At 41.7% G+C, this 27,874-nt stretch overlaps 1 protein-coding gene across 6 annotated transcripts in view; it reads left to right on the forward strand.

The window, feature by feature from the left end:
• Nucleotides 1-459: 459 nt before the first annotated feature.
• The window catches only part of LOC109852126 (neurexin-1), a 168,825-nt gene continuing 141,410 nt past the window's right edge, over nt 460-27,874 (forward strand). For 5 of the 6 annotated variants that reach the window (XM_020422981.1, XM_020422982.1, XM_020422983.1 and 2 more), the window contains exons 1-2: nt 460-3,302; nt 11,443-11,493. In XM_020422981.1, the coding sequence (XP_020278570.1) occupies nt 2,700-3,302; nt 11,443-11,493 (654 nt within the window). In that variant the 5' untranslated portion in view covers nt 460-2,699. Of the gene's footprint in view, nt 3,303-7,571; nt 7,675-11,442; nt 11,494-27,874 lie in introns of those variants that run through there. The other variant, XM_020422986.1, reaches the window with a different exon arrangement.

Consider the following 27,874-nt stretch of genomic DNA (forward strand, 5'->3'; position numbering starts at 1 on the left):
TGATCTTCGATCGCCGAGGCTTGTCCGACGATTTTTCATCGCTTCTTGTCGCTAATGTTCTTGCTGGCGATGCAACCTGAGCGCAATTGCCGAGTATGCACCGACATCGTTTGTTCCTCCTCCACCTCGCCTTCAGCCCTTTAACGCTACAGTCGACCGAAAGACGGACAGACAGACAGACAGGCACCAACGCGAAGAACAACCCTCTTGCGCCGCGTTTTCTTCTCTCTTTTTCTTTTTCTCTCTCTCTCTCTCTCTCTTTCTCTCTCTATGTTTCTCTTTCTCTTTCTCTCTGTCTCCTATTTCCCTCTGGCGGTCTCTCTTTATCACCGAAACGCGCGACTGCGCAGAGAAACGGCGCGAGGCGTCGGCGTCGACGTCGTCGTCAGCGTCGGCGTCGGCGTCATGCCGGGGGCGTCGCACCATCGTCGGCAGCGAGCGTCTCGACCGAGCGTCGCTTCGTCTCGCCAGGCTAGTATCAAGCCGGGAGCCGTCGAGAGAGTCGATCCACCACCGGAAATCGGTCAACTGATTACGACTACCGACTGCGAGAACGCGACGGGGTAGAACATATTTACGGTAGTTCAACGCGCGTTCGACGTGCACGTCCGATTTCCGCCGAAGCTTCCTGCGTAGGAGAGAGAAAGCGAAAAAGAGAGGAAGATAGAGAGAGGAAGAGAGAAAGAGAGAGAGAGAGAGGAAAAAGAAAAATGGAGCGCGCAGCCGGATCGATCGCGATACAAGCGGACGGCTGACTTGTGAGTGAACCGCGAGCGAGTAGTAGTCGCCTTGACGGCTTAACGAGCCGATGTACTACGCGCTGTGCCGGCGCCATTGAAGGCTATACCACGAGAGAGAGAGAGCTCCACACCACGTCGGGGAACGGCGTTGTCGTCGTCGTCGCGAACGTGCCGAGCGATCATCCCCCGGTCTCTCGCGATTCTGCGTCGCGACGTTGGAGAGGGAGGGACAGAGCTGGTGTGTGGTGAAAGTGCTCATCGCGTGATTAGGTCGAGGTCGTGTCGCTCGTCGCTGAGACCGCTCTCCATCCGGTGACCTTCGTGCGGGAGATGAAGCTCGAGGTTAGGTGACGTTTCCGAACTTATTACGGAACTGATCATCCGGCGAGAGCCTCTCGGCGCCGTCGTTTCCGACAAGCAAACGCGCGCGTACATTCCGCCGAAGAAGTCGCACCGTAAAAGTGTGTCATCGACGCGACGCAACGCGAGGAGGCGACCCGATATAGTTGGATCGCGGCTAAGCACCCCTTCGATACGGAAGGGAACGATACAAGGAATAATTCCCTCGACGCACCACCGGCCGGATTTTGCTGGATTGTTGTGCACAAGTCGGTTTCAAGAAAATTCTCTAAGAAAATTGCGGAAGTCGTTCCAAATCCGATCTTTCTTTCCAAAACACACGCAGTTGTTGAATTATCCATATCCACGTATATATATATATATATACACATATACATATATGTATAAAATAACATATTCTCTCTCAATAGAAATTGTTGGCGATATATTCGAATAGACAATTCAAGTACTTTTTCAGCGAGAGAGAACGAAGTTTGTACGAAGTATTACGCTATTCACTTTCGACGAGCTTAAACTCGCACTACTCGCTGGTTGTGTGTTATCTTCGATGTTCGAATGTAAACCCGATAAAAAAAAAATTTTAAAAAATAATCCGGTCAGCTTCTCGAATTCCTGTTAGAAAATGAAAACTATTAGTCGTGTTCCGCGAAGAAAGAAAACTGACGAAACATCCGACTGAGATCTCGACGTTACTTCTTCGATGTCTCTTTAACGTAAAAAAATGCAATCGAGTGACTGTGACCAAGATTGTTAGAGATATTCCGCAAAGCTACGATGCTGGTATGAACAAATTGAGCGACGCGTTAGGCGGTGATTCTATTTGATGTCAGAAAAAAAGAATACACCATCTCTCTGTTCGTTTGATTATAAGTTACGCGGACCCAAAACTCTCGACGGGTTTAATTGAAACGCTCCTTTTTCGGTAATCAATCTCTTGTGTCAGACAAATTGAAAATCATACGCGCGCAAGAGTAAAAAAAATCTGGTTATCTCTAGAAAAAAAAAAAAAAATTAAGTGCACTCGGAGGATAAACACTCACGAGAATTTCGATGCGTCCAATCGATCGACAGACTGAACTTGAAATTGAACATATCTAGAAATATCGACCTTTATTAAGGCGACGAGCGAATATTTCACGCTAATTGAAGCAATCATATTAGAACAGCAAAGTAAGAAAGTATCATCTCTTCTCGAGAATTTGAAAAATTCAATAGCAAAGTTACGTTAGCGATCGAAGATAAGAAACGTTCGTACGTTTTGACGAATTTGATAACAAATTTACGAAAAAAAGAGAGAGAGAGAGAGAGAGAGAGAGAAAGAGAAATATATCTTTCTGCAGACACTCGGAGCTAAAAGCACGTAAAGTTCGCAGACTGCATATCAAGCTACACGCGCGAACCGCGCGTGCGTCCTCACGTGCTCACACGGATGAAACTGGGTGGCACAACGTGGCCGACGTCACGCACCCACACCTCCCCGAACTCTTACGCGTGATGCGTACAAGCGCGTGACGTTATATACGCGCGTATACACAAATCAACCCCCACGCTTCGAATGTACTGCAGAACCTAGCGGCCAGTTTTTAGACCGAGTGAATCATGCATCCCTCGCGCTTGATGGCGCCGCTTCTGTTGGCTGCGTTGCTGGCCTGCCAGGTGGCACGCTCCTTTCTGCTGGAAGGCTCGTCTACGAGCTACGCGCAATTTCGCAAATGGAACGCCGGTCTGAACGGCACTCTGGAGTTTGAGTTCAAGACCGAGCAGGGCAACGGTCTGCTGCTCTACACGGACGACGGCGGCACCTACGACTTCTTCGAGGTGAAGCTGGTCGAGAGCGCTCTCAGACTGAGGTACAATCTCGGCGGGGGTGCCCAGATCGTTACGGTCGGCCACGATCTCGGCGACGGCCACTGGCACAAGGTGCAGATCACCAGGTGCAACGAGAACACCACTCTGACCGTGGACGGTGTCAGCGCGGTCTCCACATCGCGCGGCAAGGAGTTCGAGTTCGGCAAGCTCGCCGGGAACTCGGACGTTTACGTGGGCGGTATGCCCAGCTGGTACAACAGCAAGCTTACACTGTTGGCACTGCCCAGCGTGATATTCGAGCCCAGGTTCAACGGATTTATTAGGAATCTCGTGTATGCCGACGGCGAGAATACCGTTCCCAGGAGGCAGGAGATGAAGAGTCGGGACGCCAAGGTATGCGAGTACTATTTTCCTCATTCCCTTCCTCCCTGTTTCCTATTTCCTGTTTATATATATCAATTCGATACAACACTCGATTATTAAACCAAATCAATCCTATCAAAATCAATTCTCGACGTCTATTCGCATTCTTTTAAATCAGGTTGATATGATGGTAATAATATTAATGGTGGAATTACAAATATACTTCAACATTGTTTTAATTTTCCACTCTCGTAATCTATTGAATTTGGTCGAGTATTCATCGAACGTATTTTATCGCGAACAGAGAGAGAGAACATTTCCGCACATAGAGCCGAAACAAGGGAAAGGGTCATTTACTCGGGAATCGAAGGTCGCCAGCAAATTGGAAGGGCGCCAATCACGAGTTATCTGACAGTTCGATTTCGCTAACGGCCACAAATCTTGTCGGTGCGATTATAGTGGAAAACCGAAATATCACCCGAGCCCGAAAGTTACGAGTTCGGACAAATAATCTTCGTCGAGGTCTAATCTTTCTTAATCACACACACACACACACACACACACACAAACAACTATCTCTGGATTGTATACAGGCGCCAATACATTGATGACGCGGATTTTGCTCTTCGTGTGCACGTAGTACGTTTAATTTTGTTTTTAAACAAGAAGCAATTGAGATTGTTATCTCTAATCTCACGTTCCGAGAATTCACGACATGCGTGATTGGAAACGGACATTATCTTTGCATTCAGCTAGGATGTCATTGACCGTGCGCAACACCGCGCGACCGATAGCTGAGTCAGGCTCATCGAGAGATTCTTCTCCTGATGTGCTCTATGAAAGGCGCGTGCGCTCCGTCAGCACAAAAAATCGAGACTTTCTCTACCGCGCGAGTCGCGCGTACATACACAAGAGACTAAAAATAAATCCCTCCCATTTAGGAGGCTCCCTCGCAGCTTGTTTTATCGCTCACTTCCGACGATCGATACTCTCACCCATTGTTCCGAGAGGAACATCTTCAAGATAACAGCACTCCTCTTCTTCTTCTTCGACATTTGCGTGCAATAATTAGCGAACGAACAACCCGCGACAACCCGCTTTTTTCGAATAAAAAGTTTTGTTTTCCTCGGGAAAAAAAAAAAGAGAGACGTGTGTTTATATTTCTTCGGAGTGTTCGCATGTAAGTACTTATCGGTGTGTATTAACGATATCGTTAACAATCTCTCGAATTGGAGTTGGGTTTTTTTCTCGGTCAATTTATATTGTCAATAAGAACGGCGAGAGAGCGCAAGTGGCGTGCGGATAAAACGTATCCGAGAGATAACAAACACGAAACAAAAACAATTTTCTCTCCCTTTCTTTCTTGCGTCTCTTTTTTTTTTTTTCCGCACTATAATACATTCCATTCCGATAGTAGTCGACTGCTCTGGCATCCCATGCGAAATTTACTACGTGTTACCAAAGCACAGTTCATATTTCTCCTAATGGCCGTCTGCCAAGAATTTCTCTACTTTCCGATGTGTTTCGCGCTTTATCAAGTATTCTCGAAATCTCGTGCATCTCGGTTCCGAAAATATTCTCGGTCTCGCTATTGAGCAAAGTATAATACACCAGTCCGACGCGCTTATTGTTTGATAACACGGCACTTGATTTTCGCGGCACAAAAGTCGATCCTTTATATATACACAGGGTATATAAAGATAAAAATAACCGAATATTTTCTACAAACACGCGAGTGTTCGGTTTAACGAAGAAGAATTTAAAATGATAATTGCGCGTTAAAAAAGAATAAGAATTAATTAAATTGATAAGAGAATTTATAATTTTTATATTGTACTTTTTTTTTTTTAATTTTAGAAGTTTTTTTTTCAAATTTTGGTATCTTTGGCGTATTTCGCAACGTGGAATATCGCAGCTTTTAAGTAGAATGTCGTATTCGTAAATTTAGTCACCTGCTTGCTGCTCAATTGGCCACACGCGGCTACGATGCGCGTATCCGTTTACGATTAGATAAGGCGACAAATCGAGAATATCCGTCAGGAGGATCGCCGTGCGATTACCGGCGCAAACGATGTAACCCGGTCGACGTTATCGTTCTCCGTACATCCATACGTGACGTTGTGGCAACACACGATAGATAACCTAGATTTATCAGTTCACACAAGAAATTGCGCGGGCGACACGTTACATTTTGATTACTTGCATTTAATCGTTTCGGAGTGTTTTTTTTTTTTTTCTACAATATTAAAAATCATCTTCATTTTCTTAATTAATGGCGACGCTATTTTACATCGCCTTGCGCGCAATAAGCAAAAGTAGAGAGTCGCACGTGTATATACGCAGATACGTGCTCCAGCTTCGCTTGTCACATCTCTTCACTTGGAAAACTTGTTTACGTGCCAAATTCCGTGAGAAAACGCCTCTTTGACTGATTTGCTTTCCTATTAATATTACTTCCCGTCGTTAACGTTGTAACGCACTCGCGGCACGAAAAGTGATTATCAAACGGACGGCGGAATGAGCGCAATTACGTATCGCACCGCTATACAATCGTGAAAAGAGTGAGCAATTATACTCGTCACGGAAGCAATTATATTTGCGCGTACCTGCTGGTTAACATGTGCCTCCTCCCGTCTTCTCACACGTGACTGTTATTTGCAAAATGAATTACATAAACAGCTATCGAACTAAACGATAGTGCGAAAAGTCTGTTATTTATGTAGCCAATTTGAGCGATGTTATGTTGAGTTTTCGCGAACGTCGCTTCGAATGTCAAAAAGTTAGGAATTCGCGCGGAAGGGTTGGTTAAATAGGATTTTATTATTCACCGCGTTGCAGAGAGGAGGAAAAAAAAACGAAACACAGCCGATTAGATGACGATTAATCCGCGACGATCAATCAACGTCAAAAGGGGAAAACTTGTTCTAACAGCAACACTATTCCTCGACACTCTATTAATCACACTTATCTTTTTTTCTTTCCATTTTCCGATCTAGCATCCTCGAAGCCGCTGCAGCGCGAATCGAAAGACGTCCGTCTGGGGAATATATATATAAGTATATAGATATATATATATATATATACCGCGTTTAATTAATTACGGCCGTCTTTCTCAATCCCCGTGCAATCGGAACTTTTTCGTCGTTCGACCGTGTTTCTTCGCACGTGATCGCGCGCGATGAGTGACGTAAATGACTACGTACAACGTTTATTACGTTGACCGTGTCGCGGATTTATGAATGCGCGAATTCGCAGCTAATGAACTTACGCGACGATGATGTCATAGTTTTTTGAATCGCGATTTTCGATATTAAATCCTGCATTTATTAATGAGTTGAGTAATGCATATTAATGCGCGTGCATAAATAAATAAATAAATAAATATATATATATATATATATTTATATATGTACATTACTTCAAAGTGCATTTATTAATGTAAGCGCGTGTCACATAGTATAATACATGCGAGAGAGTAGCTACATGTATACATAAATAATAATGTTAATTTTTTTCTACATTCAACGTCAGATGATTTTATCTGTGACTGTGTGTATGTCGCGACATCCTATCGAGCGCATTTTGTATAAATAAAAAAAAGTCGTAAAAAAATGTATTTATATAAAAACGCATAAGATACTTTGAAATATGATATCATATGAAAAATTATCATATCCAAAACAGAGATAAAAAAAAAAAACCAACAAAATTCAAACTTCAGCCGTCCAATTAAATCGATATGTTCACAACTTTTTGACGGTTATATACTTCCCATTCCTTCGGCGAATCAGAAGTTAAAGTAATTTCCGGCCGCAATGATATTTAACTAAACACATATATATGAGCTGAGAACTCGGCGGCGTCGCGATAATTAATCGAGAAACTCGTTAATGAAGGCAGCTGAACGAAAACTCCGCGCACACCGATACGTAAATTTCATACGCACACACAGAGACACACACACACACACACACGATTCTCAGTGAAAATAACGAATACGTGTTTGAGACGGTGTTAACGAGCGAGCGTGTACACACGAATAAACGTACGGTCTCATCGCAATAGGAGGATCAAAGATACACACAGAGAACTGCGCGAAAGTTCATGCTTCTGTGAGAAAAGCGTCCCGCGTTTAATTAATTTTTATTGCATGCTGTTTGTCCCGGTTGTTACCTGGCCGGCAATAAAACATGTTAATGGATATGTACAATGTGTTCCTCTAATTTTGTTAATTCTTCCTTTACGCGCGAGAACATTCTTCCTTTCGCGTCCGTGCGAGAATGTTCAACACGAGGGATACTTTTCTTCGCGAGAGACGAAGTGTTATATGACGTACATTTTATATCTGTGGTTGAAAATAAATATTTACAAAAAAAAAACACGACGTAAAGGTGAAGCAAAGGTACGTAGGTGTGGTATGTTTTTTATTTTCATGTGTTTTTGTTTTGTTTTTTACTGAAACGAGATAAACATTTTACAAGACGTTTGGTGATCGATTTGACAAACGCAACGGAAAATTTACCAGAACACAGAGACTTGTACGAGTAGATCGACTTTATCGATGACGAGCGATGTGAGCAAAAATAAAATGATACGATCGGATTGTAGTTCATATGTTTCAGATTACAATATCGATATGTGTTGCGCGTTTTTTCTTGGCGCAATGGTGTATTGCACATTATGGTAATTATAGTTTTTGCGATCTAGTTGCTGTAATATCGCGTCGCGTATATACGTATTGCGGCAATGTCTTTTACATATTCTTGAGTACGTGTAATAGCAACACTCGATCGATGGCACAATTCGAGCTATATTATGCCGTTAAAGTTTACTTCGAAACCAGCGGAAATATTCGAAAAAACTTGGTTTTTAACGACCAATTAATTATAGCGAAAAATAAACGTCGTTCTTTTTGAAGTTAAATATGGGTAGATTATTATTATTATTATTTTTGTTTGATAAGAGATGCAAAAACTTGTGCTCTCACATTGTCATTGTCAAAAGATTGAAATTCTCATGAAATTGTGCGTTCGCAAAATTTAGACGCGCAAATAAAATGTGCCCTCTCGTCGGATCCGATAAATATTTTTAATGAAGAATTATATAAAGTCGTCGAAAATACATTCGAAATTCATTATCTTTTCGCATTACAATGCGATATAAAAAAAACACGTATCTCCATTAAAGATATTCAAATTTTCGCAATTATAAATGCAACACGCGCGATTAAAGCTCGTATATGCATAATTCTGCGTTTCAATTAAAACGTACTAGTTTCTTTTTTTTTTTTTCTATTCGCGCGTTTTGACCAACACGCACGTGCAGTTGCCAACCGTCGTGGTTAGAATGTCAGACATTAGTGCAAATCGACATTTTTTGGGGAAAAAACGAACTGAGATGGAAGCGAATGTAAGAGGAACGTGGTTGCAAAAGTGAATTAATTTCTATTGAACGTAACAAACGAGGGGAGGTCCGGAGCTCTCTCGCGTTCGCCATATTCGCGCGTCAACAACAAAAATGAAAATCCCTGTTGACACGCGGCGGTCCTTCCGATGATTTACAGTGAGCAAAGTCTCGTGTCAAACGCGAGTAAATATTTCACGGCAAATGCGCCGTTCACGTTAATCGAATGTGCCGTAAATTACTTATGGTTTGCACAAGCAGTTTATGGCGCCGAATTTGCATTGTGACGTTTACATTATTATTCAGAGCGTTATTACGCGAGAATTGTGCGAGAGAATTGCCGATCGATATATGTGCGCTCCTTTTACCCCCGCGCGCGCGCGCTAAAAACGCGAATCGAAGTGCGTGCTCAGCGCGATGACAGCTTTTGAGAGCTCGGGAACTCGAAACGTAATGTCAATTCCGTCTTGTCAAGAATTCGCGTTGAAAGAAGAATTGTCAACAACCAGCGCGCACGTCCACATCGAGGCGTTGATTAAAAATCGATTCGCGAAGAACGTCGCGGAATGTCGCCTCAAATATTCGCTATATGAATTTCGGTTACGCGCGTAGCTCGACATTTCACACTGATCTTTAATGTCGCGCGAGCTAACAATTAATTTCGTTCATTAAAACTCTGTGTGTGGGTGCGCGTGCGTGCGTGCGTTTTCTTCTAAAAGAGTGTTTTTTTTTGTTATCTTTATATCATGCTAGTGTGTATCATTAATTAATGACGGGATAAAAATGGCGTCGCATGAATTGTTCCCAGTCTCTCGCGATAATAAAAAAGATCGTAAGTGAAGGACAAAGAAAGCGCGACGAGAGAAATAGCATCTCGGGCCGCTTGAGATGGCGAGAACGGACGAAGACGTATCGATTATCTCGCTCGACTTTGCGCAAACGAGACCGCACCGCGGCACGAAGCGTGATCGGAGATAAAACTACGGTCCTAGATAGAAAGAAGTTGAAGTCTTCCCCATGGAACTTTTTTCCGCCCTCCGAGGACAAAACTCCAGGGACGACTTAATCATCGCGAAGCATGGCTCGAGCGATAGCGAATAAAATGCTGTTCTTTCCGTGTATAAATGTACTTGTGTGTGTATGTGTATACGTGTATATACTTCCTAAATCTTTTACGAAAAAAGAAACCGGTGCTGGTAAAGAATTGGATTTGTCACCTATTAAATTTTTTAAGGAAGTAAAACTTGGTCACGACGATATTTTTATTGCGCAAAAATAAAAAAATAATATCAAATAGTAAGTTAAAAGCGGTAACATAAAAATATATCGTTATTTTGAGTTACTTGCAAAACTTAATTTGGTATCTTCAATTTACACTTTTATTTTAAATATATATTTAAATGTATATATTTTTAGACATGCACATCATGTGATATGCACAATTCGCAATCGGTTTTTTTAATAATAGAATTAAATATATATATATATATATATATATATATATATTTTATATATTTACATACATATGTACTGGAAAACAGTGTGTTCTGGGAATATGTCGAGAATTTCGCCGGAAGCGGGAAGCAATTCTATTCTTCCACGTCGCGACCGCTCGGCAAATCATCGACAATAGCGAGCGTCTTTCCGTCGCGTCTTTCTCTCGTAATTCGTCCACCTTCCAGACATGTTCCGAATGTTCCTAAGTTTATATTTTCAACCAAAAACATTGGGTTTTCTCGCGCACAATGACGTCTCGTGCTTTGGCTTTATTATATAAATTTGCAATTATTCGAAAACTTTACACAATGCAAATTCGAGCGTCAGTGCATTTTCTTCGTTATTGAGAATAGAAAAAAACCTGTTGTTTTTTTTTAATTGCTTCAATACATGTAATATAATGCGATACAAAAAAAAAAACAATAAAATGAAAAACACTCGTGGTGGTTCGGCATTAATTAAAAAGGCATTAGAGAGACGCGGAAGAAAATCGTTTTGTATTATAAACAACTGCTTTGCCCGCTCGCTGGTGCAATTAAACTCGCGATCGCTCGACACGAGCGCTCGCTATTTTTGCGCAATAAAATAGTAAATCGCATTCTCGCGTATGCACGTGCTTCGTACATACATCGAAGTTATAAGTGCACTAGCTATTCGTGGCGACGCTCGTTTCGTTCTCGTGACCATCAACAAGCGAACGGAAACGTTAGACAGTTTCCTTATCTCGTCAAACAGTAAACAGATATAGGAGAAAGATATCAAATTATCGCGAGGTTGATCGAGCTTAATGTAGAATCGCGTTGTCCTTGATTTACGCGATCATACATTTGAGGGGAAATTGCGCGAGTGTTAATAGAGTCGGGTAATGATCTCAACGATGTGTAACGGATACCGCAATTACGAACTTTTTACACAAATTTTGTTCCGATAAGACATTTCGTTGCGACCCTTTTACAGCACACGCACTGAAAAATTCCGCTGTCACGCGAGCTTCATATCCTATAGCTCATACCACGCTATCGTGTATCGTTTATTATAATATAAAGTCAATTTATGTTTTTGGGATATTTATCTGGCCGTGATATTTTGCGCATAAAAATATTTTCCAGCGTGTTTTATAGTTATAGTTTAATATTTAACGCGCGGAAAATCTTTTTTCTGATAATTCACGTAATAATCATCATACTTTCTATCTTTCCGCATATTTATTTCGTTATTACATGACATAATTGGTAGAACAAAATCTTTAATATATTGTTCTATGTTTCAGTGCGGTGGCTTTCCGTGCGTCGAAAACGTCAACAAACGCAAGTCACCGAGGGTAAGTGTGTCAGAATTTGTTTTTTTCTTTTTTTTTTTTTTTTTTTTATGTATCAGGTCTAAGATATTATATTGAGATATTTTGATGTTCTGTTAAATAATAAAATAAACGGGCATGGCAAGGGACAAATTCAATAATAATAAAAGAGAGACTTTTTTTTCAGTCAGTATTTATAAGCTTTTATTTGTCTCTTTGAAAAACCGTTGAAAAAAACCGTTATACGTGCTAATAAACCGGATATTACACAATTTAAAAAATGCATCAGCGCGAGACGCGAGAGAACGGGACAAAGAGGCATTCGGTACACGCTGAGCTTTTTTATTTTTCAAATGGTTGTGCCATAAAACTACGCGCGCGCGATAAAGCTGGCAAACAGATTTCACGCGCGAACGAATACGTCCGCCTCGCGGGACGCGCCGATATATCGGCTCCTCGACCGGGCGTTGTTGTATACAATAATTTTTTTGCTACTCCCAACCAATGGCACGACAGCGCCATTTACGTGACACACACAATCGACATACGTACATTATGACTCGTAGATATAAACGGAGCCTGTGAATCGCCTATTTCAGGCGAGCGAGGAAGATTGTCGGTAAAGGACAAATAATTTATTGATGTGACAATAAGTCGATGCGACTTGACCTCCATTGCCGCTACGTCTTGCGATACTATAAACGGTGACTCTCTTTTGCACGCACAGAGTTGTCTCACGAAAAGTTGAGCCGAAACAGGTAGTTATTTCGTGTCGTAAAAATACAACAGACGAAACATTTTGCTGAAACATTTGAGAAACAACTGCGGTTAGCAGAAAAAAGAAAAGCACAAAGGTATTTCAAGAGAATCGTCGTTTAGTTCGATTCGGCTCACACACACACACACGTGTAAGAAAAATATTCCAACGATTAAAGAACATTTATTATAGAAATATTTATTAGATGTCATCAAAACATTAAAAATATTTCAAGTCTTTTTTTTATACAATTTTAAATATTAGTTCCAACTTTCATATTAAATTCTGTTATATGTAATTATTTTTTAAATAAATTCGGTCACACAGTGTTTGTCTGATCATTGGAATATTTATGAGGGCGATGTGTTGTTACAGTTTGCGTACAACAACAACGTTATATACTATTCAAAATCGAATGTGTACACAAAATAACGAACTATAGAGCCGATATTTCCTCGCTTCTCCTTTCCGCTCGTCACCGTAGCTATTCCCCAGAGAGATAGAGCGAAAAGCTCCGATCATTGCGTTTCCCATATCAATATGCGACACAGGATGGCCCAGTTTCGGCTTAATATCTCGCAAGCAACCGCATTAAGCCGCGCTGTGTGTGCGTCGTGTGTGCCGTGTTACGTTCAATCAGGCGCGTTCCCCGAATCTCCGAATTGTCAGTAGCAAACAACCTCTCGCGCGGTTTCTATACAACATGCATCGACTATATACGATAGAGGACGTAGTATGTACCAGCAGCGAGTCAAGTCACTTGGACCTAATGTCGGCATCGATGAGCTATTAAAGGGATTCGTATAATTCGATTACGCGCAACGAAGACGGTCGCGGAACGAAGTCGATTCAGCGCGTCGATCAAGAAGGTAGAGTTGTAAAGGAACACTGTTTTGAAGCCAGTAAAAAATATAAATGGCATTTTTAATATAAAAATTTAATTAATTATTTTTTACTGGCTTAATTTTTTTCACAAAATCCAATTATAATTCAATTGCGCGTAACGAAGATTACGCGCGTCGATCGAAAGGGCTTTTTAAAAGGACACAAAGAAATATATAGAAAAGATATTTTTAGTATAGCAATTTAATCAACTCTTTTATCGAACGTGCTCTCTGTCATTCGTGGAAAAATGCAAACAAACGTACAGATCTGCAAGCGCTTTCTTTTCAAAGTCGTAGGCCCCTTTAAAGTTGCGCCGCTTTATCGTTATTCAAAAATACGTAAATCTATTCGACAGCAAATAACGGCGCATTCGTTCCGAGAGGCGCGCGCGAGGTCACCTTTGTGCGCCCGAAAGACCTTCGAAGCCTTTAGTTGCCTTCGATGTCTTTTGTGTGACGGATAAATAAGCGACATGGCGCGCGACATTATTACATCAGGACCGAATCAGAGTCGCGCAAAGCCGGCGAAACGACATATCGTTATTCCTATCCTTAATGCGCGCGTGTTGTGTGCCGCGCGCGCGCGCTCGCGCTTAACGCAGTTACGTGTATTACGCTACCGTATGCAAGCAGTTTCAAGTCGTCTTCAGTATCCTTCTATCTCTCTCTCTCACTCTGTCTCTCTTTCTCTTTGTATTATCCTTCTCATCTCCTTGTATTGTTCCTTGTCACTTCCGTCCGGGGAAGTTGAGTCTCTCTCTTAATCAAGCAGCGGTGCGCACACATCTGTATGGAGAAATTTATGTATCATAAGCGCTTACACGAAGTGTCACAATCAAGATGTAACAACGGCAAATCTCGTCGAGGAGCAAGAAAGGAGAGAGAGAGAGAGAGAGAGAGAGAGAGAGAGAGAGAGAGAGAGAGAGAGAAAAGAAATGTTAATATAAAGGTAAATTTTTGAATGACCGAACGTTTTTATTAAAGAAGTAATTATTTGTTGTACACAATTCTCCTTCTCTCCCCGATTTTGCAAGTTCTTAAGTAGAATATAAACACACACACACACACACACACACAGTTCTGAGAGATGTTATATTTTGCGGAATATACGCAACGTCGATAAAATCGATAAAGTATTTGTTCAATAACGTTTATACACACAATTTTGCGCAACTTTGCGAAACACGCCGCGGAAAGACGAGAGAATAAACAGGGAGGGTGGAAAAGGGAGAAGGAGGAAGGGAAAACTATTTCGAACACGTTGCAACGCTTGCTTTGTCGAAAGAAGAAAAAAAAAATAATAATTTCCATAAATAGGGAATCCTGATATCAAATATTCCCGGAAGCAATATTGTTGAATCAGTGTCCGACCCATCTCTGATATTGCATCATCGTCCGAGATGCGGAAGCCATTATACGCGTTTTCCAGCTCGTTCGTAATCGCGTTACAAGATTCCTCGGAGCCGTAACATTAATGCGATCGATCGGACTGGGTGAATCGCGCGTTCCACGGAAGAGGGCTCAAATTATTCGTCGTCCGTGTAAGAGAGAAAGTGGGACGCGAGGGGGAGGGGATGGGGAAACGGGACAGAGAAACGGGTTGAATCGTTAGTAGAAATGAAAATAAATTGCCTAGAGCTAGAGGGCGGGTTCTGAGTATAGGCCGTTGTGCTAAAGTGCGATTTGAGAAATGGCGCGCGATAAAAATGCGCGACGCGACGTTCGTTATGTCGTTAGACTAACGCTTATTAGGTTAATGTATGTAGATTTAATTATTTTTTTTTTTTTTCAATCCTTTTTTCTTTCCTTCATCCGCGCGCTTTTTTTTTATCTTCGATATCGAAGGCGTCGAAGATCTGCAGATTGGCTTTATAACAAGACAGTTGTAAGCGTTTTTTATTTCGCGAGATCACATCGGATTCAATCTGTACTACATAATTCGATCTTCAAAGTCTTGTTCTCTTTCAGCGGAGGGCTGAGGATTGAGTAAAAAAATATGACGTAATTTCAACTCGAGAGAAGTCTGAACTGAGAGATTGATTGATGTAGGGAAAAAAAAAAAAAAAAAAAAAAAATTATGTATATTTCGGCCCTTTGACCAGAGAGCAAAATTGTTTTTAATGATAAAACAGCTTGCTTGAGAGCTGAGTCCTCGTTTTGAAACAGCGAGGCTTATCGAAGAGCTCTCTCGAGCACATTGAAAGTAATAAGCTATTTTCTATAATATCGCGAACTTTTTAATAATAAGAAAGTTCTGCTTGAAGCACCGGCTATTTCTCCTTCGTTTAAATATTCAATCGCGCTTGGTGGATTTGCTCCCCCCCCCCTCCGGAGGTAGTGAGCCTCTTGGTAATTTAGCGAATCGATTTAATACTCATCTCTTCGCTCGAAGATAAATAATCTGGCGAGATTATTGTTCGCTCAATAACTCTTTGAAACTTGTCAAATATTAATCTCTCGAATCCTTGTGTAATCGCAAAATTCCATTCTCGTAAAAACTCTCTCGGATTCGGTATATGTAATAGCATAAAATGTAACTGTCTGGATGTGTATGTTAAATGTTCCGCAACTGGTGTCTGATACGGACGTTACTTCGCAATAATATTTCCTCTCGCGCTGTGTAGGGAGAAATTATGTGAAGTGAAGATTATCCATTAAAACACAAAGCCGTGCTTTTCTCTCTGCGATCGATCGACGTGAGTCTCTTTCGCCTCCGAGCAGCTATACGTGCTATATATAGCAACTATATATGCATATATAGTTGTTACATGTATATATATTTTGTACATGTATATATATACACAACACGTATACGCTATATCTCTGTTTCCGTAATAGCGGCACCAAAATCACGAATTTCGTGTTTTGTTGTTTTCTTTCTCGTCCTAGTCTACAAAGCGTGACCGCAAAGAGGAAGTATATTACACCGGATGAGAAAATCGAATATCGATATGAAATTCTCTATTCAGTCAGGCCCGAAGCTCGTATAAGAAGTGTTGCGCGATTTCATCTACCGGCTCGGAATTGTAGACGAATTAAGGTCTTGGCGGATGTATATACCGCGAACTCAACGAGTTCAAATGTAACACAATGGAAAAAAAGTTTTGTATAGTTGTTATCAATGGCGCGACGTCGTTACCGTATAAATCTCTTGCTTTTCTTTTTCTTTACACACGCGATGTGTTCGAAATTGTCGAACTACAATCGCGATTGTAAGTCAACTCGCGCATACAGCTCTCTTTCGTTTGCCGACAGTATAGGCTCTTAAACATGTTTGCGCACGTAGTTTTTATTTTAGATTGCGTGACATTGAAATTTATTTTATTGAATCGTTTTATGGAAACACATTTTTGACACAGACGAAAATAGAATTACGGTAAACAAAAAAGTCATTTTGCAAAATGACGCGATATTTATCGAGTTATTAATTACTTTGATGTGAGCCAATATGTGTCAGAATTTTTCAGACACACGTATATACTCGTACAAGCTATACATGTATATATAGATATTACATTAGATACATCGCGTTACTTTATCGGATTCGAACCGAATACTATTTTAACGTTATCGAGATATCCATGTTAAACGATACCGCACACGTGACTCTGTAACCCTGAACGCAAAGAGTGGCGTCAAATGTAACGAGAAGCTTTCAGGTTTTTTTTTTCGCGACAGTTATTTCTATAGATGTATTATCCTTCTGAAAAACACTTCACTCATGGTCGATGCAACAAAATGACTTCGGAATCCAATTTGAGCGAGCCGGTGGCAACGGTTGGACTTTAAAACCGACACCGCGCGCTTCAAAGTGGACACGTAATATCCGTTAGATCGATTAACGTGGTATCACATTTTATTACAAAAAAAAAAAAAAAGAAAAAAAGACTATATATATCGAATTTGTGTCGTCACTCGCTTCAAACAAGACTGGATAAAAAAAAAAAAAACTTTCGCGACTGTATAATCGTAATTATCGAACCCACTAGATCTCGCGCGTGTAAAATACGTGATGGTTTATCGATCAAAACGATATCCGTGAGAATTAGACGCGAGTAAATGCACTGTGTGAAACACAATACCTATCTACTGGGAATATTTGAGAAATATTAAAGTCTCCGTTTGTTTTTTTGTTTTTTTTAATAAAAGATATACAACAGTTCAGGGTTTTATTTAATAAATGACATATGTTGCACGTGTACATAAATATGGAAGGAGGATTAAATAAATTATCACGCGTCTCTCTCTCTCTTTCTCTATAACGACTCCGCTCTGTTTCGCAAAATTCATGCATTATTGCCTTGACCCACTTTCTTTCTAGAAATATGCGGACCCACCGCCGAAGTGCACGTATGAAACTTTAAAAGGGGACAGATACGAAAACCTCTGGGTCATTCATAAATCACCTGCAACCTTTCAACCTGGCTTCATTTTGTCGCCGATGCGATCGGGAGTCTCGTTTTAGATTGAGATGAATCTCAAGGTGGCGCAAATTAAATTCGTACTTCATTATTCATCGCGGAACGGGAAGGGAGAACGGTGACGGTGACGGTGATGGTGGTGATGGTGATAGTGGTGGTGGTGGTGGTGGTGATGCGGGCTCCATTAAAAACGTATTAGAGCCGCTCTGCGTACGAAGTGCCGGTGAAAGATCTCCTCGGGCGGATCTCCGCCGAAAGTGACAAATTTATTAGCATGCAATAGCGTTGATCCAGTTTTTTTTTCTTTTTTTTCTTTTTTAATCCGTTGAAACCAGTGCATCCATCGCGCTCTTCTCTCTTTCTCTTTTCTTCCTTTTCTTACTCCGCGCGATGAATTAGCGAAATAACGGCAATCGATACACTCGAGATTACACGCGCGTTCGATTAAAGATTAAAAACGAGAGAGAATGGACGACAGACAACCTTTCTACCTCTCGCGAGATTGTAATTTTAGAAACTTTTCTTTATTATTCAGCGGAATATAAAGTATGTGGTCTGTAATTCATTAATCGCGCGCGATAAATAATAATTGTATAATACGGTAGGAGATAAAACGCGCGTAAACGCGCGACTCCTACGAGATTTAGCGAGAGAAGCTTGATTATACGGAAGCGTTTGCTCTATCCCAACACCCCGCTAACCGCTATTTCATTAGCGCGCATTCGGCGATATATCTATACGTTATATACGAACGTGCGTTTGCGAGTCTCGGAGGAATGTATTAATTAAGGCAGAAACGCGGAGAACTTAAATGCAACCGAGACTCAATCAGTCCAAATTATGCATTCCCATTAATAAGGAATCGAAATTTTAGCGAATACAGCCACGGGAATACACGAGAGTAAGCATTTGTCAATTCGCGCGCGATGTTCTTTATTTATAGATATAACTCGATTTGCGACACTCGGTGTAAATTCGTTATGGATTTTTCATCATCTGCTACAATTTTTCGAATTATTTTCGTTATTTGCTTTTGCTTATCAATTATTATTATTATTTTTATTCTTTGTGTTTTATATAACATCCTCTCTCTCTCTCTCTTTTTTTTCTCTTTTCAATTATTCTCTCTTTTCCATTTTACACACATACACATTTTACACACATCTGCGTACACATACATCGCGCTTCTAAATACAATTTAACCCCGATTTGTGCTATCGCGTCGGTGATTTATTCCGCGTTTCCATTCTCTCAGCATGCGGCGGAATGCTATCACCAGCTTTATGCAAACCACCACATCTCTCGGCGCATAATGCGCCTTGTAAGCTTGTCTACGGTTGTCTTACCTCTTATAGAAAACGGCGGTTAGACATTGTACTTGTTCCCGTTCGCGGAATAGACATTTCTTGTTACTTCCGACAAGCGCGCCGGTCTCAAAGGCGTCGTCGCTGCTGGCGCGCTCCTCGGACCATCATCTACGACGAATGATCGCGAACAGTTGCGAGCGCGATGTCTTATTGTCTCGAGTTGATTGTGTTTGGTGTGTGAAATTGGGACGAATTGTCCACGAGGCAAAGCACGAAGATAGCTGCTGGCTTCCAGGCGCGCAAGATCTTCCATTTAATGTTCGTTCAGTGTACGTATATATACATCTTGATGCGTAAAACAAGTTTGAAGTAGGTTATCGCTTTTTTTGCTCGAAATTAAACTCCGCACGTTTCGCTTCGTGAAATTAGATAAATAGTCGTCGAGTTGACGCGAGATCTTCATCTTTCGATTTTTCGCGCTGAGGTAAGTGTCTCAACGACCGCGGACAAGCACCATCGGAGCACATTGAAGAAATAATTAGAAGAAAATATTTACAAATGCAAAGTTACATGGAATTAATATTTAAGAGCACATTGAGAATTATGTTCAATATATTTATACATATCTATTAATTATATCTTTATAATAAATGTTCTTGGTTTTTATTTCACGGCGGGGAATTACTTAGCTCACATCTGAGTGAGAACTGAATAGTCGAATTGTTTTAATTCACCCGGGCGATAATTCGAATTTTGTCAAAATCGTGAAGATCGTTGCGAAAGTACCGAGACGAAGAATTAGACGAAATGAAAAGGAGACGAGAAGAATAAAGGGAGAGAGAGAGATAGAGAGAGAGAGAGAGAGAGAAGGAAGACGATTCTACTGTCTCGGAGTGGAAGAACAGTGGAAACTGAAGGGCTAAGACAGCGGACCCGCGACAATGGGTCCGTCAAGCGATTGTGCGCGGGGCTTTCTCGGCGAGAACTCGCGAGATCGATAGACAGCAGAGGTCTGCCTTTCACATCGGTAGGTAGGTAGGTAGGTAGGTAGGTAGGTAGGTAGAGACGTGTGTAGGTTTGAATATCGCCCATCGCGCTATTATACAGAACCGAATAGTCCGGGAGGGCTGTGCTTCTCGTGATCCGTGTATGCGCGCCGCAGTTCGAGTTTGACGTACTCGAAATTAACGGCCGCTCGTGTGTAAAATGCAAAACAGGATGTGTTCGGAAAGTTCGCGCGTGTTCCACGCCAGACGACACTATTCTCTTAAATGCATGTCGCGTAGCAAGTTGCAAATTTATGCGAGGAGATCTGCATTCTTCAGTGGTTCGCGTTTTTTTCCATTCCGCTAGTCATCGGCGCTTTTTATTAGAGCGACGAGAAAAAAATTCGAAACCGTCGCGAATGCAAGACTGTTACTGTCTTCCGCTTCCCCGCGTGTTAATATGTAAATTTTTGTCTTCTCAAAAAACAAACTTTGCAATTTTTGTCTTCTCAAAAAACAAACTTTGCGCGAATCTACAGACGATATATATATGTATTTCTTTTCATTGCGGAAACGCTGAAAAAAAAGACAACGCGACTATTAATACCATCGAAGTCGTCCGAAGTTGTCGTCGTTGATTTTCTTTCGAGCGGAAACTCGTGAAAAGCGAGCCGCGGAGGTGTCTCGCGTCAGGTAGACCGAACTGAAAAGGAGATAAGCAAGTTAGGACGAGGAAAGAGGAACATCTACCTAGAGAGACGGTGGAAAAAAAAAGACATGAGAGAGAGAGAGAGAAAGGCTTCTTCTCGTAGACGCCGCTGCGGTTCCTTTATACCCACTATCCAACTCCTCCTCTGTCAGGTCGGCCTGCTTGCACTCGCTCCATTGTCTTCGGAGTACCGCAAAAGGGTTCCCCAAACACGCCCCATCCCGAGCGACGGTCTACTCTCGTCTACTCTCCCAACATCTTCCCTTCTCCTCTTTCCTCTTCTCCGTTTCCTACCCTTTTCCAAGATCCGAGATGAAAATAGGTTGACGCTCGAGAGAGATCCGAGGAGGTCGCGCACCCGCTACAAGAGGTCGTGTAGGTCGTCGAGAAGTCGCGAGCTTCCACAGCGACTTTACGTATGTATGTACGTGTGCGTGTCGACACTTTTGTCGCGGGTAGGTGAGCACGGCCGCATTATCGTCGCGCGCCGCCATTTTAACGCTTGTCGTATCTGCGCTGATGCATGCCCGCCGCGCCGGCTGCGCTGAAAGTCCGCGAAAAATAAACGAGAAAGAAGCTCTTATCAGCAACGGTGCTGGTTTTAACGTTCCCTTTAAGCCCGCATTTCTTTTTCTCTCTCTTTCTCTCTCGCGCGCAGCCAATTAAAAATATCTTTCTATTTTTTATTCGTCGAGATTTGACGCTGCGATACTTTCGCAATGGGGAATGTGCGAAACAAGTGGCGAAATTAAAAAGCAGTTAGTCAACGAGGGAATTGCCGCGCGAAGCCAAAGAGCCGACACTGCAGGCGCCGATTGTGCGGGGTGGAACGTTCGGAATATGAGCTACTGACCCGTGCATAAATGGACGTTATGAATTCCTTCCAAGGAATATTCATCGGAATCGAGGCATCGCCTTGGCGCGTCGTACATAGAGGAAATCGAGTATGAGTCGGCGAGGGATGAGATGCGCGTCGAGGGAGAAGCTTCTCACCCCGCGCGCGAACGCAGCGGGGGTTTGGGGAGCTTTTCTATCTCGCCGTGAGATCGAGAGGAAATCTTCGGATCGTCGAAGACGAGGGAAGATTGCCATCCTTCCGACAGGAAGCGAGTAGCAGGCGTCGAGAGAGGGAGGAGGAAAGGTTGCGCGTCTCTCCCCCCTCGCTGAGCTCGTCGATGAAAATCGCGCGCGATTTACTCGACCGCCATGCCTTCTGCGGAATAATGGATAACGTCTGGAATCCTCCTCACAATATTCGCTCTTGAGGCGCGCTTTCGACGCGGGAAGAATAATCAGGCGTATCCGAATGTGCGCGTCAAGTCGGGTCCCGTTCGGGCCGATCGAGCGTTTTTCATCGACCTTCTTCTCTTGAAAAATAACTTCTCGAAGAGGAAGCAAGTCGCGCGTCTAACTCGAAGCCTCTTTCGGCGGTACAGACAATTTTGCATAGATAGTGGCCTGTCCGAAATGTGGTCCGATAAAGAAAAAAAAATAGAGCTCGGGATTTTTGCGTGACTCTTACCAGAGGAAAAAAAGGATATTTAATTTCTCTGCTCGCGCGCGCGCGCGTTTCTCTTTGCGAGCGCGCAGATGACGAGATTAATTTGCCTTTCGAGAATTTTTCTCTTGCGAATCTTTTCTAGAAATTTATTCCACCCAACCGGAAGAGTAGTCGGGATGGGATAAAGAAGTCGTCTTCTGTCTGTCGTCGTTTTGTTCTTTCTCGCGTGTACTCATCTTCTTAACTCGCTTATCTCCTTTTCTGTTCGATCTGTTCCGCTCGCACAAAGGGATTCGCGCGTGTTTCTTTCCCCACTTCCCCACACCCTTCTTTTCTTTTACTGCACGTTCTCCCCCCAAATCTTCTATTTCCACGGCATTCTACCCCCGCACGATATATCGATCCTTCTTCATTTGTATCTTCTTCCCTTTTATCCCTCATGATCAAACAAGTCTGCGAGAGTTCTCTTGGAGACTTCCGCGCATTTTGCTGCAGCATTGCCAACGAGACGCAGTGAATGCTTAATATCGCGTCGCGGGGGATATCCATTGACTAAATAAAATATTTATGTGCGATCGATAAAGAACCCCGAAAGAGTCACGCAGTAAGTGTATCTCCGTACGTGCGTAAAAAAAAAAAAAAAAAAAAAAAACGTTAATGCGTGCCTTTTAGTACTTTTTTTTTGTTTGACAAAATTTAATTTTGAAATTTTACAAAGAACCAAAATCTCAATAAAGTCATTTATTGTGCGTTTATAACGCGAGGATTATGATACCGAGTATTATATTACGGCAACGTATTACATCGTAGCAAAGAATATTCCGCTGTGTAGCATTGTGTTCCGGCATATTAGTTCAGTACGGGCTACAACATCTGTGTATTATGAAGTTAAATCGATTATGCGAGCGGGGTATTATTTCATCAACACGAACTAAACGCTCGTCGTCATTGTGCTTGCATGGAAGACCATGTCAAAGGCAACGAGGGCGATCGCCTTAATTAAGCGGTTACTGGATTGGAGCGATAATACCCGAGTACATATGTGTCGACGCATTGATTTCTCTTCTATGTATCGCGATCGATAATGCGAGCGGAGAGAATGAACTCCGTTCAAAGAAGCCGCCGTATAATAATGTATAATTAATATTAAATTTAACCGGAGAGAGAAACCAATGAGAGCGACGAGACCGGAACACACACGCTCGTTTATTTTTGCCACTTTTCAATTTTTCTGTGTGAGACTTGCGAAGCAAAGGTTACGCATTCTGAATTCTAATAATAAATTATCTTCTTCTTTCTCTTTCTTTATTTTCTCTCGTCGTCCGTCGAGTCCTTTTTACTTTTTCACATTTAGGAAACACATCTTTGACGAGACATTCGTTAAAAGATTTAGCCGCGGAGTGTCGTCTGAAAGACGACCGCTGTACGCGGTCTGTTTCCCGCCCTTGCCCGGTATGCTAAGTCCCATTCAAACCGTTTTCTTTCAACGCGCGCCGAACTCCGTAAAGTTTTCGCGAAGAAGAGAGACTGCGAAGCGAGCAGCGACGACGTCGGGAAACTTTCAATTACGTTCGCGTAGCGTGTCAGCGTATCCCGATACCCTTCCGGCTCGCGTCTCGAAGTCCTTTAAAGCCTCCTATCCCCGAGGGATCAAGTCCATCTGATTACCGGTAATGGGGTTGTGTTTTAAGCCGCCTTCGAGGAGCAAAAAAAGGATGAAGGGAAAAAAGAAAAGAGGGAAACGTGCGTTCTTTTTGCTCAATAAGTTCTGAGGAGCTGTGCGTTCGTCTTTTTCTCGCACACATTCTCTCGATCGAGCGCGGAGTTCTCGGATAAAATTCCAATCTAGTTAGGGTGTACGCGAGATATCGATCGCAGAAGAGCGTGATGGGGGACGATTTATGTCGTTGCGCCTGATTATCGACGTACGTTCAGATAATGACCCGCATCAGGTTCTAACATTCGAGAGTATATGTTCCCGTTTTATTTTCGACATTTTTTTAGCGATAAAACGCGATAATTTTCATTTTGATATTTATCAAGCAAATGCGAATGCACGGGTTTTTAAACAACGAGAACGAGATAACAGAAACCCGCGCGCGCACGCGGTATTTTTCCGAAACGACGATTCTTCGAGACAAAATGAAAATTAGATATATTTAGTACATTCGTTACATCCGCTTCTGCTCTCAAAAAAATGTGGTTAATACATTTTTATTTTATATATTACACATGTAACACTCGTGTACAGAGGAGAATATCGCAGTTGCACACAGTACAAGTTTCAAATTTCATGCCCGAGTGAACTTTGAACTAGTTCAAACTTTACCATTCGAATAATATGTAATATATGTATGTGTGTATATGTAAAATATATATATATGTGTGTAACTGCTTCTGGAAATGTACAACGAACGGGAAAATGTCAGGGAATAATTATATGTATCTTAAACACATATTGCGTATAATATCGTGTGCGAGAAATTTTTCAACGGGGATATTTAAAATTTCGGTCTCTCGCGCCGTTTTAAAAATATCAAAGTCAAATTTTTTGCTTCGCCCGCTTGTAATGCGTAAAAATTAGATTTTCTCGAATCATGTTGCACGCGCTTTTTCGAGCATATTACGTCAATTTGACATAACAGGGAGGACACAAATGGTCGAAGTATATATATATACATATATATATGTATATATGTGCACGCGTGTGCGCGCAATAGCGCGCTGCGCGGTTGCGAGCAAATATGCATTTGCGGTATCAGGCAGTCGAGCTTTATGGCGTTTCGAGGACTACCGACGTAGTTAGTTTGTTACATTCAGCGAAGGTTGGTTCGTTAAAAGATTGAAGCCGTTGGCGGTTTGCGAGAGGAATCCTTTAAGATCGTGCGCTGCTCCAAACCTACACGCGATCACGAAAGTAAAGAAGACGCGCAACCACAACGGGGCTTGTTAAAAATAATCCAATTACTCGAACATTAACGATGGATTGTGAATTTTATTTGAAACGTAAAATCGTCGAATTCTGCGCGGTGCAGGTGAAAACAAAAGTGCGAATATGCAAATGATTTGCAAAGATTCCGAAATTCATCTCACAAAATCCTATATAAAAAACTCCATGTGTACCGCAAAGTGCGCGTTTTTGAGTCAAATGTATCGCATTTATTGTTGCCTCCTTTCCGCGTTGCCGATTGATTGGTTGGTTGATCGAGTCGAGTCGAGTCGAATCGAATCGGTAAGATCGAGAGAGTAAATTAATAATGACAGAAAAGCGATAATATTATACTTTATATTGTATTATATGTATTATATACATACTACAGTAAGGTCACTGACCTCGGTCGCGTGACCGCGGCGGAGTCACTGACTTTTGTGTGTGTCAAGTGATTACGGTATATATATATATGTAGTATGTATAAATATATAGAATATTATAACATATATAATATTTTCTCTTTTACTCCTTTCTCTGTCACGTGACTTTAGTCACATGGTGTTTTCTACTCCTCCTTGTCACTATTTTTTAATTTTGATTTTCATGCATTATTTCTGACATAATGTATATTATATGGTTTATAATATATACTAGCCTGTCATTGCGGTGACAGGTTGTGTTCACTCACACTATACGTTAAAATAAAAACTACAATAGTGTGCGCATAGCGCGCGCTTGTGTATGTCAAAAAATATGTGCGCTAGTCTAACAGACATCTGAATTTCCAATGCAACGAGGAGAGTTTAATGACTTCCGCGATAATGACCTCCTTTTGCGATTTAATCCGCGAAATATTTCTTACGAGTGCGATAACTTCTCGCTGTCGTATTTGCCGTAGTCGCTTGTGCTTCACGTTCACGCGAAAAACAGCCTTAAACACAGTTTAGGATACCTCGTTTTCTTCGCGTAACGGGTTTCCTCTGGGGAAAATGGTTTCCTTAAGCGCGTTATGTTGTAATTTCGGCGCAACGTTTTCATCCTTATTCTCATCTCGCGATATTTCGCGACGTTGCTGCCGCCGTCGCCGACGAAAAATTATATACGACGGTCGGATTATTCATCGTGAGCCATCCGTTTGAAAGATTCTCACGAAGGAAGGAAGAATCTCGCGAGCGCGTTAATTACTTTCGTACTTCAGCGATTTAAAAATCATACAATCATCAATTGTGACATTTGCGACGATCGATGGAGTGAGTCGTATATTTCGAGTTCTCTTTTGGTGTCTCTTCTCATCTCACCCACACGGTCGTGACAAAAAGCGGCGTCTAAACGCAGGACATCCTGAAAATATTGTTCTTATCGATATTTCTCCCCTTCGCTTTAAACCGAAGTGCATTTTTCCGATGAGTTTGCCCGGAAGATTTTTTTGCTTTCTTGCCTTCACAACCAGGTAGAAATTACTACGAGCTCGGTTTCACCGGAAATAAAAAGATCACTCGGACACGGTGACGTACCGGTGTTGCGAAGTAGTGCAATCTATATGTGTGCGTGTCTGCAATATATATGCGTGTGTGGGTGATATAGAGACGGTAACAGGTGGGGCGATGCGGCGAAAATCGTTGGCGCGAGTCCAAAGCGGTTTTTACGTCCGCCCCTTTTCGCTGCCAAAAATGATTACACGTACCAGAGGAGAGATATCAGCAATGACGCGTCGCTCTCGTTGCATCTGAGCTCGTTCTTAATTATATCGTCGATTCGAAGAGAAGCGATGTATATCGGTAAAAACAAAGTCTTATTAATATTTTCTTTGATAATCAACCTTATCGTTGATGTTTTACAAATTTCATTTTTTATTTGTAAAAAGAAGAAGATAATGATTTATTATATCACGGAAAAAAAAGAGAGATTTGCTAGAACAACAAGGTCAGTTGACCAGCGAGAAAAATTTGCTAAGCCTATTGAATTTTTTATTTTGCTAAAACAACGTTTTGTTGATGAAGTAAACAATTCAAAAGTAGACTCAACAAATTTTTTGTGCTGGCCGTGTAATAGCAAAACTGTTCTTTTCCGTGCACTAATTTTTGTTATACCAATAATATAATATACGATTGTTATAATTTTCATACGTGTATCGATAACAAAATAGTATCTTTCTTGAGGTTTAACGAGAAGAGAAACGGAGAAACACACACAGAGTTGTGTATGTAATTTAATTAACATTATTATTATCTAGTCAATATTTAACGTATCCTGAGAGAAACGCTCACGTAAACGTACTGCCGGACGAAACTCGCGGGGCGATAACTGCGACGCAAATGAAATTTATCAAAGGAATCGCTCGTAGCCAAATTAGTATAGGAAATGTTGCCGCATCAATACAAAGGCGCGCGCGCCACTCGCTCGATCATACAGTACTAACTACCGCCGGCGGCTTTGCTGCGAGTGCGCGATTTGCATGTAGAGTACGAATGGAGTTCGGTAGATGAGTATACGAGACCGTTCGTGCATCTGCATACGATTATGCAGCTACGTGTTGCTCTAACTGTCGACTAACGTCGAAGCTTCAATAACGTCTGTTTAGGCGATGTGCGTTGTGTGCGTGTGTGTGTGTGTGTGTATGTCTGTCGAGCGATGAAAAACAAAATTGCCGCTCATTAACACGCTACCGCGGTCGGAAATGTATTTTTGACATTCAAAGACGCGAATATTAATCTCCGATGTCGCTGTTTAATAATCAAATTTTACAAATTATAAACATTTCTCAGAGCTCGCGGCGAATATATCGTGGAAAATGATATTTTCTCTTTCTCTCTCTCTCTCTTTATTTGCATTTATTACATTCTCTGTGAGAAGAGCTTGTTACAAGCGTGTCGTTTGATTGCTCTTTTTCAGAAGAAAGAAAGAATTA

This window comes from Pseudomyrmex gracilis, unplaced genomic scaffold (assembly GCF_002006095.1).
Source record: "Pseudomyrmex gracilis isolate BER0280 unplaced genomic scaffold, ASM200609v1 scaffold_24, whole genome shotgun sequence".
NCBI classification, from domain to species: domain Eukaryota; kingdom Metazoa; phylum Arthropoda; class Insecta; order Hymenoptera; family Formicidae; genus Pseudomyrmex; species Pseudomyrmex gracilis.